At 37.1% G+C, this 13,977-nt stretch overlaps 1 protein-coding gene across 11 annotated transcripts in view; it reads right to left on the bottom strand.

Moving 5' to 3' along the window:
• The window catches only part of PLCB4 (phospholipase C beta 4), a 199,978-nt gene that overhangs the window by 43,274 nt on the left and 142,727 nt on the right, over positions 1 to 13,977 (bottom strand). For 6 of the 11 annotated variants that reach the window (XM_026845082.1, XM_026845083.1, XM_026845084.1 and 3 more), the window contains 8 exons: positions 12,491 to 12,591; positions 10,697 to 10,732; positions 7,911 to 8,064; positions 7,219 to 7,303; positions 6,881 to 7,005; positions 4,926 to 4,977; positions 2,543 to 2,645; positions 695 to 859 (listed from right to left, as the gene is read on the bottom strand). In XM_026845082.1, coding sequence (XP_026700883.1) covers positions 695 to 859; positions 2,543 to 2,645; positions 4,926 to 4,977; positions 6,881 to 7,005; positions 7,219 to 7,303; positions 7,911 to 8,064; positions 10,697 to 10,732; positions 12,491 to 12,591 — 821 coding nt within the window. The remainder of the gene's footprint in view (positions 1 to 694; positions 860 to 2,542; positions 2,646 to 4,925; positions 4,978 to 6,880; positions 7,006 to 7,218; positions 7,304 to 7,910; positions 8,065 to 10,696; positions 10,733 to 12,490; positions 12,592 to 13,977) is intronic. The other 5 variants (XM_026845091.1, XM_026845088.1, XM_026845086.1 and 2 more) reach the window with 3 other exon arrangements.

Genomic DNA, 13,977 nt, shown 5'->3' with positions numbered 1-13,977 from the left:
TAAAAACTGAACATGGATGACTGATCTCTCTCTTTAAATCCCCCATACCAAGAAAAAAAGGTTTGTTTTTCTTTTGTTATTGAAAAAAAAATAAAGAAAAAGGTACATGATGCACATGGACTACTGAAGGAGGGAGCTGGCAACACGTCTGAAGAACACAGCACCCTTCCAACTTTTCCATGTAAGAACATTGACCTTAGCTTTGGATGCAGCATCTCACCTGCCCTCTGGGCTGAAGGAACAGTGCAAGATAGCAGCCACTGCCAGGGCAGGGAAGAAATCTCCAAGGAATGATGGTGTCCACCAGCGGGGGCTCATTCTGAGCAGACTGCATACCTTGAACACAGGCATGGCCACGGAGAAGGTGGCTACCTCCAAGTGTGAGGAGGAAGCAAAGGGGAGGGAAAAGCCAAACAGAAACAAAACAAAAATCATGTGACAGCTACAGAGGTTATCCATTAGAAAAATAAAACAAAGCAAAATTTAAAAAAACCTAAACAACCTCTTGAAAGCTTGTTTCAGCTTTAGATTGTTTACTGTAGTAAACAGGAACCCTACAAACCCTTTTTCATGGGAGCAGTACTTATTCATGTGAGCAGTCAGACTGAAGCAGGGAGGTGTGGCTCAAGTGAGCAAGGATGCTTATGTGCAAAAGCGCTCATGTGCTGCAGACTGTGCTTTCCAAATATCCTACCTTTCGAAATACAAATGATTCTTCATTATAAACAGGGTTCAGACCATTGTTCATCACCATGCGTGTTCGAAATTCTTTACGTATCGTGTCCGTGGGTAAACCATACATATCCACTTCTACATACGTACCAATTTTTTTATCTGATAAGAACTGACCAGATATTACCTGCAACAAGGTAACAGAACAGTAAGGAAAAGCAATACAGAGTACACAGCATTTTATGAATACTGGGAATATTGGTATTTTTTTTATTGACAGCAGTCTGAAAATGCTTTATATGGAAAAGAAATATTTCATCATATGAAAAAGGTGTATTTATTGCTGCAACTGCACTTCTTTAGAAAAGCTAAGTGATAAGACCTTAAATATATCCTTAATTTGAAATGATTGTGCTCATTGTGCTATTAACAATTGTAAGTCAGTCAGCCCAATCAGCTGAAGTCTCACAGATCTGTTTGCTGTATTACTGAAAAACACTGAAAGAAACAACCTGATTGGGCGCTGCTATTCCACAAGTGCAAATGCTATCTCTCTGCTTTCACTTAGGTAGACATTCTAAACTAATTGCATGTCAGTCTAACTCCGTATTATGTGTCTGGGAAGTGTAGAATGCTTAAAAAGCAAAAAACTTTCCCCACATGACTCCTCTACATGGTTCTGTATGTGAAGATTTGTTCCGATTTTACTCCAAGTCAAGATTAATCTAGCCACAGCAGGTGATTACTCCAAGGAAAGTTTTTATTCCATCAAGATGATCTACTACTTAAAAACACAGCTAATGCTTTTATTACTATGATCAGAGAGGAAAGAAAAAAACTGAAACATGATTTCACAGACCTAGAGTTCATTTCAAGTCCTTTTCTTCTCATGACCTAACATTCTTCCAGGGAACACTCTGGATAACAAATCTGAAAAGTTATGTGGCTGAAGAGTGCCATAACTGGCTTTGGTCCACTCGATTCCTTTACAACAGAATTTCTACAGAACTTTGTACTAGTCACACATGAAGAGCAAGTGGCAAAATACTCAATCTAAGAACTAGCTCTAGTGATACTTAAAACTTCTGTTGTCACCACCAGATCCCAATTCCTTCTTGGAAGAATTGTATTGTCATTAACATTAAAGAAAAACAGCTAACGAAAAGTTTTTGTTCTTCTGGAGATGCAAATGAAACTTAGTTTCTGTTGTCTAGAACGTACAACAAACCCTTGGTAGGAGAGAGTTGGAAATTTCTATGCTGTGCATAGAAAGTTATAACTGAAAGCTTAATTCTTCTGCTAAGCTGCAGATACAGTGTTTGAGCAAAGAGAGTAGAGTGTCAAGTCACAAAAGACTTTTTACAATTGTCAGCCTCCTTCCAAAATGTGATATCTAACCATGCTTTAGAACTACAACAGAAGTTTTATGGAATTTGTTACTCATAGACAACTCCAAAGTAAAGACCTCTACCACATGAACCATTTTTCTCTATTTATTTTGAAAATATCCTGTCTATGTGTACCCGTATTTCTCCTTGCTCTATAGTGACAAGTGATGTTTGTATAACTTCATACTGTCCACAGAAATGAACTTCACTCATTTACTCATTTGTGTGGGCTGATGTAATTCGAAAAGAGCACGACAGAGTTTAAAATTCAGTGATAATGTGTATAACAAACTATCTCTGATTCTATCATGTTCCACTCAGATCAAGTAAACACAGATGTCTCAGCTGGCAATAAAATGGAAACAATTTGATGAAATCCACACAATCCAAACATATTTTCTGCAGCTATCTTATTTCTGTTGACATTTAAATGTGATTTTGGATGTGATAAGATGACAGAAGTTTGTCTATTGCTGTTTTACCTGTACAGAACATGTTGCAGCAATTACACCATCTACAGGAGTTTCAGAGAAAGGGTCAAATGTTCGATCTGGTCGTCGCATGAAATCTGGTTTGAGTAGATACCTTATTTCAAGAAAAAAAAGAAGAAAATTATTCTAGTATGGAAACTAAAATTGTATTAAATACAAATAAAATGGATGATCTAGCTTTAAACAATGAACTCTCCCACAGTACTGTAAAATACAGACTATCGTTCTAGCTGCGTGAGGAAATAAAAGGAAATATTACAGTTGTCTACAATACAGGTAGATGTTAATCTTCATTTTGAATTACCAGATACTGAGAGATTAAATCAACCCTGAATTTTAAGATGAAAATAAATGTCATATAATCAAGGACATTTCAAAATAATTGAAGAATACTTTTTAAAAATACAGCAAGTTATCATACAGTAAAAAGTAGGTGCTCTCATTTGTTTTAATTCTTTAACACTTTGGAAAAATATAGAGGGCTTATTCAATTTTATTTTTTTAAATGAAGCAGTTTCATAGAGTCAAGACTCATACAATAAATTTCAGCATGAAGCTCATTTTTTCATGTTGGTTATAAAACCTTGAGGGAAAAGCAGCTGATAATGTTGGTGCTGACAGACTGTTAATTATAGTAGCATGAAAGGTACTACCATAATAACACTCAATACATCCCTGAGGACTATACACTGGATCAACATATCAATGAAGTTGATACATGCCCTGATGAATCAAACCCCAAGAATTCCACCATCAAAATGAAATAGCAATTGATCACAGAAATGCTATGCCACCCATGATGTGTTCTCTTCCACTGGTCTGTAACTGGACCCACTTTGCTAATTCTGCAGCCCTGACAGACAACAGCTGCTAGAAGATTATTTTTTATCCACCCTTAGTCTCTCTAGTGAAGCACTGGTACACAATGTTATAAAGGCCTACACAGAATAGAGAAATTAGAAAATGCTGGAAAAATTCCAGTGGAAAGAATGTCAGTGTTTTCTCTCATTTTTTAATAATGTGGTTTCTGTTTAGGAAAGCAATATTCCTCATTTTTCTTAAATTATAAATGTGTGTGATTTAATAATATTTTATTAATGTAGGTTATGGACAGAAGGGGAACTATCAGAAACATTCCTAGCTTCTGCTTCCAGCCTGCTGAAATAAAAAATGCTGAAGCTAGAGTGCCCTGGTCTTGTTTCATCAGCATGAGAACTGTAAATCAGAGAAAAAAGGAGTACAGACAGAAGGAAATATAATTTTTTATTTTTATTGCCCTGCGTGTTTTCTGTGACTGAAACAGCACCACATTTATACTGCGCATCAAAAAATTACCACATTGCCATGCATTACCACTATATTACTGTAATACCAGAAGACTGGCATAAGAATCATGAAAATTAGTTGATAGTGTTGCCTGTCCTTCAGAGAATTTGGCAAGAGTAAATAGGTGCTCTTTTACTAGGCTTGTGGGTCAAACAAGAAAGTAACCATACTCTGCCGTATAAAAAGCTTTGTTTTTCTTCTACTTGGTCATTCTGTTTGAAATGACCAAAGACTACACCACTGTCAAACCCAAGATCCTCCATCGGGAGAGTTCACAACCGAAATAAAGGCATGAAGATGCACAGCACTATGCTGTCCACTCTGCAGATGAGGAATTACAAACCTTCATGTTCTCAAATTTTCTTGCTGAATAAGATCTGCATTCATAAAATAATTGTTTCTTCCCAGGATGAGATTGCAGATTTTAATGTGTTTCTGGACTGTCATTTCCTATAATTCATCAAACTTCTCCTTTCTCTTGATATTAATGATCAGTCTGCCCTATAAAGGTACAAACTTAACATTTGAGAAAAATCTATCAACATCACTTGAGCATCCTTTTTCATGCAGAAGTCACGAGCAAGAACTTCAACAACTAAACAGTATTCTCTGTGAAATCTGCTCTCCAACTAAAGACAGATTTAAAAAACGTTCCCTATGTATTAAGACTCAACCTGTCCAAGTAAATTTGGCAATTCTGCGCACTGTGCAATGAATCTCCATTCTGTGGCATATCTTCAAAGAAAGATTGAGATCAGAAGCTGAAGATGTATTTAAATAACTGTGTATGATATTCATTATGATCTTCATAATTTGCACACAAGTCTCTTCTATCTCATCTTTAAAAACTGGGCATAATTAAAAAGCATATTCATCAGATTATCTCCTTGCATGGGATAATTCTCCCTGAATTCTGCTAATTTCTACTCTTGACCTAGCACCCCATTTTTCCTTTTGTTACACATAATTAATAGTGACAAAATTTTATTAAAACCATAGTAAAGGATTCTGATACACAGTGACAACAGTTAAAAATCATATCACTCACCCGCATGATCCATTATATTCAAATTTTCCTTGATTCAACTGCATTGCTAAATCTGTTGAGAGAAAAAAATTACTGTCTTTCCTTCTGCAATCTTCATGGAATCATGAACAACCCTTTTTAGAAAATAAGACTGTTTGTCCAGAATAATCAGTTTAAATAAAAATTAATGCATATAAAACACACACATTTAAGAAAGAAAAGGAAGCAATAGGAAGACTTCAGATTTCTTCACAGTAGTAACAGCTTTATCAACTAAGCTGAAGTCTATGTTGTGCTTACAAAATGGTCTCTCTCTGAATTCAAACACTCCTGGCAGGCAGTGAAGCATGAGACTGTAGTCCTGTTAAGTGCCTGGGATGGGATTTCCATCATCTAACTTTTGGTATCCACAGTATAGATGTCTCCATGCCTGTACTGATCCAGAATCACTTTGAATAACGGAGGGCACTTTTAACAGTGCAATTAATCTCATTCCAAGGCACAATTCCAACACACTTGAGGAGACATCCTGGAAGTGTGTATTTCTCTACAATGACCATAGACAACTACCTCCAACAAAGCTGTCTGTATCCTGAGGTCTTAAAGAAGGTGAGATGAATATTGCACTGGTTTTCTATGAATTTAATTGAATAAAATACCACAAAAAGAAAGCAGAGAGATGACAGCAGCATTGCTTTGTTTCTACACTTAAAACATCTGAATTTTATCAATGCACTATTATGGCACTTGTATATAAAGACAGATAGGAAACACCTAATAGCCCTCTTCCCCTCCAAACCTCTCCCAGACTTTATTAAAAAAAAAAAAAAAATTTCCTGCAGGTTTCCAATTACACTAGAATACAATATCCTTGTTCAGCGATAACACAGATATCCTCTTGCCTAATAAATGTTCTACTTTTGAAAGGGAACAAATTCTTTCCTCTATGTTCTCCGTTACACAAAATACAAGATTCCCATATGTTCATATCCATTATTACTTGCTTTACTGGGTCACATTAACTTCTGTTTTCTCAATTATTCTTCAGCTTGTCAGCAAAGTTGCATCACTGAAGACTAATACGAGAAAGTTGCTCACTTCCAATTATAGGATGAACACTCTTATTCTGCAATATAAAGGGGTTGACAATGGCATGGAGTGGGCAGAGGCAGTGTTGGGAGAAGAGTGAAGCTTGCGTATCTGCTCCAACCTCCAAATCACATCCAGTGGAATGTTTTTCAGTGCAAAGCTCTGCAGGGCAGAACTCGGGGTATCAGCAGTACCAAAGACACCACTGGGAGTGGAGAAGCAAGCACAAAAAGCACTACAACAGCTAGAAAAAGAAAATGGAAAAAACTGGTCTGTCACACATATGACTGAAGACATTTCTAGATTAATTTAGAAAACAACAAAAAACCCCTACCCTGTTATACTCACACCTTCATTGAAGAGAAACAATACATCTCCTCTCCGTTTATGCTGTGGAGAGGCATTTACATTCCCTGGCGTCATTCTGTCAAGCTGGGATCTCAGACCCCATTCTCTGCTGCTGAACACGACTTTAATGCTTTACAACAACTGGTGTAGAAGTGCATTTGACACATAGTCATTACTTTTTTACCATCTCAATTTGTACACTCCCTTCACCTTTACTTTGCAGACATGCACCCAACTGTGCCAAAGCTGTGTTTTCTGAAAACAGTGATTTCCCTCTAATTAATACTTTTTATTAATAAAACATTCACATGACAAGTTGCAGCACTCTTATTTTTATCATGAAAGGGGACTGAATTTTCCTTCTCTGCATGGCTTTTTATTGCTCCTTCTCTTACGCTTCTGTAATTCCACCCTGCTGTATTATTTAGCCATATGTCTGTTTCCTCAAAAAATGCCAGAAGCAAATCCATGGCATCTGTTTGAGAGTTACTGCCCAAGCCATTCTTTAGGATTGAGGTTCACTGGTCGTTGCTGCCTACCTGGGGTCTGATAGTTCAGTGAGACCATCTGGCAGCCAGCGTTCCAGAAAATTTGAGGCATGTAATTACTGGAATCCACTCGGCCTCCCTTTGGGTATATCCGACTCATTTGTCGTTTATTATAACTGTATAATTCATCAAGGAAAATGAAATAAAAACATCATAGAAATATATTGTCATATCCTGGTATCTTCAATATTTCTTAACATTAAACTTACTATTTCTCATCCTATGGGCTACTTTCCCTTTTGCTTTATAGTCGTGGAACACTGTAAACCTAGAAAGGTACACTTGTTTATTTATAGCATTAGAAGTGATATGAGGATGTGAAAGGATACTTCACAAACTCAATGGCATGTGTCTTCAAATAACCTAGTCCGACTGATTCATTGAAAGAGGACATGTTGTGATGAATATTACGTTCTAGAAAGAGAAGACAAGACATTTTAAAACACTTCTGTAATGACAAATCAAAACACAAAATCACATACTATATGTAATAACAGGATACAGCAAATTCTGGTCTGTTTCCCTATTACCTGTCACTCAGAATCAAATTTTACTGAAATTTCATATTTCTGACTTGCTTTTTTTCTTTCACACCCTGGGAAATCAAACTTTCATTTTTTTTGTTTAGGACAAAATTGTTATTCAGAGCCTGTGTTGTGTGGCTAGATAAGGCAAAACAACATGATAAATGGTCTAGTGTGCAATATGAAAGCATCAGCTAACTGCTGACCACTGTGATAATCATGCTTACCTTACTTTAAAGAAAGATGAATCAAAAAGAAGCAGTTTAGCTGGAGAGGCCTGTAGAATATAATCCTCAACAGCTTCATATTCTCCCAGTAATTTAGTGACTCCATGTGGATGACCAATGGAATAACATGCTAACTCTACTTTCAAGGAAACAGATCTAGAAGTATACTGATGACAGTCATTAAAGTTTTACGCTATTTCTAAACTCGGGAAATGTAGAGATTAAAGAACTACCTAGAATAAGCAGACAAATACTTTTATTTCATTCAACCTTTTATGTTACCTTCTGCTACATCGAAACCTTGAAATTTTACAGGTTGAGCATAGTTGACCATTGTTGATAAATATGGATGTATATTGGTTGTGGCACCTACATATTTGTAAGATGCCATCCACGCTTGTTCATCTTCAACAGTTACTAAACCCTGAAAACACATTAAAAAGAATAATCACTATTTGTGTGTGCAAACATTATTGCTGGAATTTTCAAATGTGATTCAAAATTATACCCAAATCTGCAGAAAGTTAAAGAAAGTGCAAATTAATACAAGAAAAGCGGAAAATTAATGTTACAAATTATGATTTCTTACTGAAATATGCACCAAACGCTTTCAATGTTACAAGGATGCATGCAAGTGGACTGATGATAGAAAAACTCCTAAGCAGTGGGTAAATATTACATGATGTTAGTAGGATAACTTCGGGGTAAATATTAAATATTATAACAGACTGAACACTGATGGGAGATAATGATCTACCCTTGTCAAATAAATTCCTAAGGATTGTGATTTAATATACGTTTTCTCATAGCAACTCTGGTGGGGTAATACACACTTGATACCGAGTAGAACTTTCTCAACATCAAAACACAAATAGGTTCAATTGCTAATCTTTACTAATAAAAGCAGACCAAAATACAGGGATTACAGCCTTCACTGGAAAAGAGATGTCACAAGACCAACAAGAGACATAGTACCAAGCTCATATTCCTAGCCATTTAAACTGAAAAATATCTGAATTCATCATTCACATAAATGCACTATATTTATAACAGAACTTCGGAAGTTTTCTAGAAGTATCTCATCTACGAGAAACCCACAATAGGAAGTGCTTCTCATGTGGATCTACCTGTTCAACTTTCTCCTTTCCCTAAATTAGTTTAAAACACATTCTTTTCACTGAAAGGCAGGCAAGGAAAAGATCTCTGTCGATCTAATAAACTCCACAAGGCTTACTGTACATGGCAATTTTCCCCAAAACATTTTTGCTTGTTCTCCTATGAGTGAACCAGTTCCCCAAAAATCTAAGCTACTGTAGGCTGACAGTGAAATTCTGCAAGGAAATACCAAGTATATGTTCAAAAATTCTTATAGTACAGCTCTTTAGTTTCAGAACACAACTCATGTTTGTCTGAAAGTTCTCCTTTGTTATTGTATCAGGAAACAGTCAATAACAGGAAGCAATGCAAAGCCCTTCTCATGGAAGAAGAATGCAGTTCACAGAACCTACACTAATGCAACTCATTTACTCATGAGATGGGAGAGAAAGGGAAACATAAAACTACTTGCCAGTATTATGGGCAAGTACCTCTACCTGCCACATAGTGCAGACACATTTCAAAGAATGACTATCATGTGAAGTGAAACAATTGATTCATTACTATGATGATTCACAAGGAATGTCATTTTCTGACTGCATAGAATAGCTGAGTTATCAGAATGAGTCCAAGTTCTCATTGTTTTATGTGCATTTTAGCCTGAATTAAAGTTCCGGTATCCGATGAAATCAGACTGATACCACATTGTAATCCTGATTACCAGGGCTTAATCCAACTGCTTTTCAGGAATCCACATATTGAGGGTTCACAAATCCGTTGCCTAAATATGACAAATGGTACATCCCTTTAATAGTAGAATAAAGGCATTTTTTTTATTACTAGGTCAATATTTTTAATAGAGTTTAGATCAAATTCAGGCCAAATTTCTTCAAAGGAACCAGTCCTTTTCAGTGTCTTCATTTTCAGAAGGCCAATAATTCAGGAAGAACTGATCATCCATCTTCTAAAAACCAGGCTCGTTCAATGTGCCTCCTGCTAACTACTCAGAATTGCTAATCATATTTTACTATCTTGATCCAGAAATGTCTAAGTAACAAATTACAGTGAAAAGAAAGTCAAAGGGGATTACACCCACCTTAGTGCCAAGGGAATAGTACCCTGCAGACTATACCTGTATGACTGCATTACTGACACACTAGCTCTAAGTAATGTTCTAAGACATTCAACCGGTCATTTATTTTATCTTATTACTTGCAGACCCATAATTTTTAGAGTAACTGAGCTATACTCTTTGCAGTGTTCACAACTTGAAAACTATGAATTAGAAAGGGTAAGGGTGAAATGTTTCTTAAAGCCTACTGATACAAAGGAGTGGTTACAACAGCACATGATGCTTTTAGGGGCTAGAGAAAACAATGGGGGCAAGTTCATTACCTTCTGTTATTTAGACCTCCCCACCCCTCAAGAAAATCACTTAGAAAACAACATAGACTGAAACAAAGTCTGGCTAGGAACAGGGCAAGCTTTAATGAGAGAAGAGAAGAAGGAGGAGTGTGGAGGAGGTGGGAAAAGTCTTACAGAAGGGATTCCTGGGAGAAGATAAATGCAGAAGTCCCAAGGCAAAGCAAAAGGAAGAAAAAGAGAGAGGAAAACAAAGTGCAGTCAGGGTAAGAGAAGAAGGAAAAAAAGAAGCAGGGATGATACATCTCAACACCATTCAAAGAACTTCTGTTTCTCAGCACATGACATCTGAGACTGAGAACAGACCCTTCTAAACTGGCAAAAGTCATGCATTCCTGTCTGTCCCCAAATTTTCTGACAGCCCTAAGCCCCTTATAAAACTACAGAAGAAACCCTAGAGGATAAATCACTTTCAGAAATACTCTGTAGATGCAGTGAAACTGAGCATAAAATTGTTAAAACACTAAGAATGCATGGTAAGTAATATGTACGTTATATATAATGCAACAAAACAAACTACATAACATCCTATGTGTCACCTTTTTATTGTTTTCTTGCTCAGAATCTTCAACAGCCTAAGGGAAAAAAATATATATACATTACCCAAAGAAAAAGCAATAGGAAACACTCACAGTAAGGAAAAAAAAATCCTCAAAAAGTTAATGCATTTAGCAAAAAGTATACCCTTTTCCACCTTACTGTATGGTTCACCTGTCCAACACACTTGCAAAAATTATCAGCTTCTTTAAAATCTGGGCACAAAAGGTATGAAATTCAACATGTGGCTAGCAATGGGAATAGGAGGGAGGATGCCAGACAGTTAAGCCCAAACCAGTGCTATCAACTAGATGCTGGGGACAGGAAGTTTCAAAGAAGAATGAATGACACACTCTGACAACACAGAAGATCATCTTATCCGAATATGAAACTGCCCAGGCTCTGAAAAGCTAGGGGTTAAGACTGCTGTAAACTGTGTGCTGTAAATACCCAAATTTGGAAAAGGCCTGTCTCAAGATGTTATTTGCCATGGGACAGTCTGTTGTCTGCCTTCAGTTACAAGCTGCCACTACTGAGAATGTTAAGACAGATAAATGTTGACTTGGCACTGAATGTACATTCCCAAAGAATAAAGATCGAGTCACTGATCAGCAAAGAAGTAGAGAAGTTACCCAAGGGCATACGCTGAGGATGAGTGAAGTGACTAATCTGGAAAAAAACAACAAAAAAACCACCACCACCACCCACCCCCAATAAAAAAAAACCAAAAAAACCCAAACCCCAAAACACTCAGGTAGTTAAGGACTTAGTAAGTGAAATCAGCCCTACAGAAAAGAAGTTAAACAATGATTCAGCAAAAAGATTCATTGAAGTCCCAAAGAAGCAAAGATGTTGACTTGAAGAGATACCAAGAAGACAAGTCTGATGTCTTGGTGATACTGCTAGAGACATACTGCCAAGGGTAAACTCTGCTATGAAAGACTTTCCATACCTATACTTCTACCTGGAATAAGATCCAAAGGTAGACAGACAGGAGAGAAGTGGTGGCCAAACTACTCAATTAACAGAGGAGCATGATCTGATAAGGTATCTTAGCACTCACATGTGCATTTTTTTTCCTGTAGCAAGCAACAACAATGCCTTCAATGTCAGAGCAGACTTAGTTTTGGATTCCAATATTCTGTATCTAATTATTGTCAAGTAATATTCGAGTTACTGAGCACAGACTGATAAACTGTACTAAATCAGGTATGAGTAGAATAAAGGGGACTCTTACCCTGCCTGCCATCTGGCTCTCTGGTATAGCCCCACTGCAATACTACCCCACTGGGGAACAATCATCCTATTTTGCCTTCACTTCTGCAGGTGGAAGGGAGAATCTATGCTAAGAGTTCACAATAAAAAATGACCCAGAGCATCCCTGTAATGAAGACACAGGATGCAGGCTTGCAAACAAACATTGCTGAGCAAGGAAGCTCATATTCCACCTCATATTACAGCTCTGCAACTGAGATGCAAAGTAAAATATCAGAGGCAGGAGTAGGAAACTGCTTGATGCCCTTAATTAGTATTTTTGATCAAATCCTCTGCTGGTATACTGTTTCCCTACATATTGATTCTGTTTCCTCGATGAGTATTCTACCTGAACAAGCGGAGAGTATATCTGGCTCCAAAATTTTGTCTTCTCATGAACCTAAAGGTTAGGAATCTGGTGAGGATCTCAGGTTTGACTCTTCTGACAACATCTGCTATGATGCTTCCACAAAACAAGAGTGTCTTTTACACTCACCTCTACAGAAAGCTTCCAAACAAATATATTTAAGAAGCAATCCCACCTTTTTGACACTGATGGCAACAGCTTCTTTTTGACTGTAATCATCTACAGTAAGGTCACTTCCAAATTTGTACTCTGGATGAGCTTCTTCTTCCTGGTCAGCTGCAAAGAAAATAAAAGGGATCAGTGTAAAAACCACAGACTGCTCGTTTTCTGTAAGACATGAAACAAATGACAGTTGAATATACAAGGTTTGGTTTTGGCATTTTTTTAAAACAGTAATAAACCCCAGGGTATTAGATTTCCAAGCATTAGTAATGAATTACAGCTAAGGACTGAGATTCTTACAGCTTTGACATGGTTAGTAAGAGAAATCTTATTTACTGTACTTTTGAAGGAATCAGTAATTTGTTTAGCAAAAGTGTAAAATAAAAAAAAAAAAAACAAAACAACAGGCTTGATGAAATAACAAGAAATGAAGACAGTTCTTGAAATAAAGATGTAAAAAGTTGCTGGTGTCCAGGCTTCTCATGTGCATTGTCTCCTTATGTGCCCCTACTAAAGGGAATAATATTCCTTTAGCTTTTAAGGTGATTTACCATTAGAACACAGTGTACTTACAAAACCATTAATCACATCATTCATATGGATTTAAACAATAATTTTAGAAAATACTTATTTGAGCTTCTTGGTAGTCTAGCGTATAATTAATAACAGCACAGTAAGAGCACCATTAGAAATAACCATTTCACTGGAAATCAGCCTGCAGAAAACCAGAACCTCCTCTGTGCTCCATGATCACCTGAAGAAAGATACTGAGAGGCCTCTCCAAAAAAAACCTTGTACTTCAGTCTTTTTTAGTATTGCAAGGACTGATATCAATATTTGGATCACAAAGAGTATCTTGCACGAGGACCTCTACTGACTGCAACAGCAGTGACTTTGTGCTAGTTAAAAAAAAAAAATTATCAAGTAGGTAGGAGGTCCAAGGCTAGGCTGTCCTGGGATGTCCAGCATGACAAGGGTCACAGGCCAGCACCTTGGTTCAGACACTTGCAGGCAATGCATGATTTACCTCTTCTGAAGGTGGACATTTAAAACAGACAAGGTGAATCACACCCTAGATATGTCTATTTTTCTCTGTTGGCCATAATCACATTCCACATCACTGACTCCGATCTAGATGTTTGTTTACACTGAAGTTATCTGAAGTTTGGCAAGAAAAATCCTATCCCTCATTTTATCCTTATAAAGTATAATGCAACAATCCAATCTGATGTTGACAGAAGCATTAAAAAGTGACAGAATCTGTTTTCAAAGCAAAGGTCACAGGTTTCCAGTCTCACGCACACGCACACAGAGAGTAAAAATCTGACTTGGTTGCTGCTCTAGTATGACTTCTGAATAGTAAGTGGAAGTTAAAATTACCACTAGCACCACCACAGAGCTCACATTCCTGCCACAGCGTGACGCAGAGGCAGGAGCAGCTGTGGTATATATCTGAGATAAGACGATAAAGCTGGAGGGCTGTATAAATGGTCCTGCACT

This window comes from Athene cunicularia (assembly GCF_003259725.1).
Source record: "Athene cunicularia isolate RWA chromosome 3 unlocalized genomic scaffold, athCun1 chr3_part1, whole genome shotgun sequence".
NCBI classification, from domain to species: domain Eukaryota; kingdom Metazoa; phylum Chordata; class Aves; order Strigiformes; family Strigidae; genus Athene; species Athene cunicularia.
The sequence above is the reverse complement of the archived record's forward strand: the minus strand, read 5'-3'. Positions and strand labels throughout refer to the sequence as shown.